Here is a 3721-nt window from a genome sequence, read left to right on the forward strand (position 1 = left end):
AGGCCTGCCCCGGCCCGCAGGTGAATGGCTGGCCCGCACAAAGGAAGCCGGTTGGAAATGTGGAATTCGGACCAATTTACGGGAGATTCTGTCGCCCAGAGTCCCAGCAGACCTCAAGCAAAGAAACCTGTGGTCAGGAGTGTATGAGGATAAAAACAGAGCACCAAGCCAAGCTTACTGGAAAGACTGAGTTTAGTTATTCTGGGATAGCGAGGTAACAGGATTAAAGGGATTAAGGAAATCACCTCAAACAGCCGAGGAGGGGGTAAAAAAACACTCGTTCTATTTGTTTTCTTCCTCGGCCCCAAACAGATACACTGGGGCCTTGTGGCCAGGCGGGAAACGCAGGGCCCTTGGGGGGCACAGTGGAATGCCCGAGGGTCAGGGATTGGGGGAAAATTGGGGGGGGGAGTAGAATGCGGCCTCGAGGCTTGAGATGAGTCTCTTCTAGAAGACAAATACGTGGACTAGGTTGACAAGTCAAGTAGAAAAAGCCATCGCAGGAGTTTTAGACATCTTTTAAAATCTAAGGCGTACTTCATAAAACCAAACCTTCTAGTGTTGAATGCTGGCTCCGCCGCTTCAGCCGCCACGGTTGAAATGTACTTATTTCCTGCTAGGAATTCCTGTAACCATTTATTTTTAATAGGATCATTGAGATTTCCGAAGGGTTTTCGTTTTGTAAATATTTCAGCTCGGCTCAAGTGTCTTCCCGCCCCAGTGCACAAAGGTAAAGGTGCCCTTTGGGGGCCGGTTTCCGCGGCCGCGGGTGGCCCCTCCCCGGCCCGCGTGGCGGCCGCAGCAGACACGCCTTCAGCGGCTGCTGCCCGCTCTCAACAAGTGCGTGGCCGCGGGGTGTTGGCCTCGGCCAGAGCGTGCCGGCTCCCAGGAGACGCTCCCAGGAAGACAAACCGCTTTCTCCTCGGAGTTTCAGTTGAACACATTGGGAGCCGCTGTGTTTTGGATTACCAGGAGTCAAAAAGAAACCATTTCAGATCATGCCCGCCTTCCCCCAGGTCTCTCCCCGCACCCGGGACAGGACCTTGGTTATAATACCAAGTGATGGTCCCCTCCCCAACCTGCGCCTAAAGTTTCAGGCCCGCAAAATTATCAGGACTCCATTATGTTGGTTATAAAATTTATTGATCTCTCATTTAGGAATTAAGAGTAAAACCTTGAAAACCCTGAAACAAAATAGCCCTTCCCCACTACCCAAACGAAATCCGAATACATTAGCGCGACGAAATATTTATCAAACAGATCACGGCAGAAGTCACCAACTCAACAGCCTAAACGCGGACTGGACAGAAGCTGTCCCGCGGCTAGGGGCGGCGAGGCGGGAGACACACGCAACACCTGGCTATAAATTAACATTGGCCTTAGCTGCCGCGCCCCTCCGCGCGGTCGGCCCCGCAAAAACCCACGAGGAAAACAGATGCAACACGACCGGGGGAGGGGATGGTGCAGTTCTCAGGCCAGCCTCCCCCGAGAGTACGTTTCTCCCATTCACTCACTCCTCGGCTAACAGCAAACTAAGGAGACAACATTTTCAAATGCAACAGAAAAACCCAGGAACCCAGGAGGAGGAGGGGGGCTGCTTTTTCTTTGCAAACATCGCAGCGATTCCCAGCCTACAAAAGGGGAGGGTGGGGCAGCAGCGAGTTCTAGAAAGTCCCATTTCCGCTGCTCCAGACTTCTTTTTGCTTTTGTACAAAACCCGATAGCTACAGCAAAACTTTGTCCTCCCCACCATCGGTACAAGGCAACAGTCCCAGGCAAGCAAAGCTAAACAACAAGGCATCCCAACGTGTGGGTGCGGGGCGGGGTGGGGGAGGAGGGGCGGCGAGCTCAGGCCGGCGCTCAGATGTGGGTCAGTGGCACCGTTCCGTTGACGGCAGTCCCGGCGCCCTGGTAGTGCTGGTGTACGCTGTGCAGGCGGCCGCCTGGCAGCGGCGAGGCGGCGTCAGCCGCGTCCCCGCCGGGCGGCAGGTACATGCTGATCATGTCGCGCAGGTCGCCAAGGCACGCGCGCTGCGAGTGCGATGTGATGGCGGGCGGCGGCGAGCTGGGCTCGGTCTTCACCACCGTGCCCATGGGGCCCAGGCTCATGGCGGCGGCGGCGGCTGCGGCGGCGGCGGCGGTGGCGGGCTGCTGCCCGTAGGCGGCGGCGGCGGCGGCAGCGGCCGAGGGCGCCATGCCCCCGTAACCCGAGGCGGCGGCGGCGGCGGCAGCGGCGTTCATGTAGCTCTGAGCGCCGGGCGGCATCATGGGGCTATACTGCAGGCCGGCCATGTCGTAGCGGTGCATCTGCGGCAGCGCGGGCGGCGGCGGCGCGCTGCTCATGGTCGCGGGCTGCGCGTAGCCTAGCTGCTCCTGCACCAGCGAGTACGCGCCGTTGGCCCAGCCGTTCACGTGTGTGTACGTGTCCAGGCGCTGGCCCACGCCCACCGGGCTGCTGGCGGCGGCGGCGGCGGCGGCGGCGGCAGCAGCAGCGGCGGCGGCAGCGCCGGGGGGCAGCAGGCCGCCGGGCAGGGAGTACTTGTCCTTCTTGAGCAGCGTCTTGGTCTTGCGGCGCGGCCGGTACTTGTAGTCCGGGTACTCTTTCATGTGCACAGCGCGCAGTCGCTTGGCCTCGTCTATGAACGGCCGCTTCTCGGCATCGGTCAGCAGTTTCCAGTCGGCGCCCAAGCGCTTGCTGATCTCAGAGTTGTGCATCTTGGGGTTCTCCAGGGCCATCTTGCGCCGCTGGCCGCGGGACCACACCATGAAGGCGTTCATGGGCCGCTTCACGCGATCCTGGTCGCTGCCCCCGCCCCCGCCGCTCGCGCCCCCGCCGCTGCCGCCGCCTGCGTTCGCTCCGCCGCCTGTGTTCGCGCTACTCTTGCCTGCACCGCCCGGGGCTGCGGGCCCTCCCGCGCCTGCCGCTGGGGTGGGTGGCCCGACGGGATTCTTGAGCTCAGTCTCCAGCAGGCTGTACATGGCTGGGGCGGGAAGAAGGTGCGCCAGAGTGGCGGGAGGAGAAGGCGCTCCCGGGGCTGGAGCAGCCACCGTGAAAAGGCCTGGGGACTCCGTCGGAGGGGCGCTTGGGGGCCGGTGGGCCAGTGGGTCGGGCGGGAAAGGCAGGCTTGTCGAAGTGCTCCGCGCCAAGTCAGCAGGAACCCGCGGGCTACTCGCACCTGATGCGTTGTCTCGGGCTGGTCGCATTCGCTGTCTGGCCGGGCGCTTGCCGGGCCCCTTATATACCTGCTCGGATCCCCCGGGGTTGGGGCTCGGTCCGCCCCTCGCCACCCGGAGGCCCCGTGATTGACAGGCTCGCAGTGATGCGCCCTGGCCAATCATCACCGAGCCCCCGTTCGGCCTCGCTGGAAAAAAAAACTTCGGGGAGCCCTTTGGTTCACCCCCACGCCCCTCTTGGGCCTGGTGACGTGATGAGAGTTATTCAGGAGGCAAGAGTCCGGGAGAGCCGCTCCGAGTCCACCAATTAGGGTCTCAAAAAGTTTGAAAGAACGAAACTCAAGGAGGTGATGGAGGGGGGAGGGGGCGAGCGAGCAGGATTGGGGAGGAGGGGGGCAGAGAGGCGCCCAAGGGGTTCAGAAAACAACTTTGCAGCCCTGTCAGGGCCAAGCGGCGCCCGGTCCCGGGGCCACCGTGCAAAGCCTCCTGCTGTCTGTGCAGGAGTCCTCCGACCGCTTCTGCTGCCAGCGCTAGGGACACTGGACAT

At 61.6% G+C, this 3721-nt stretch overlaps 1 protein-coding gene across 1 annotated transcript; it reads right to left on the reverse strand.

Annotated features, from left to right (window-relative positions):
- Positions 1-504: 504 nt before the first annotated feature.
- SOX3 (SRY-box transcription factor 3) lies at positions 505-3204 on the reverse strand. The gene has a single exon (XM_070603962.1). The coding sequence runs from the start codon at positions 3202-3204 to the stop codon at positions 1861-1863; it is 1344 nt and encodes a 447-aa protein (XP_070460063.1). The 3' UTR covers positions 505-1860.
- Between the last annotated feature and the right edge of the window lie 517 nt (positions 3205-3721).

This window comes from Equus przewalskii, chromosome X (genome assembly GCF_037783145.1).
Source record: "Equus przewalskii isolate Varuska chromosome X, EquPr2, whole genome shotgun sequence".
NCBI lineage: Eukaryota > Metazoa > Chordata > Mammalia > Perissodactyla > Equidae > Equus > Equus przewalskii.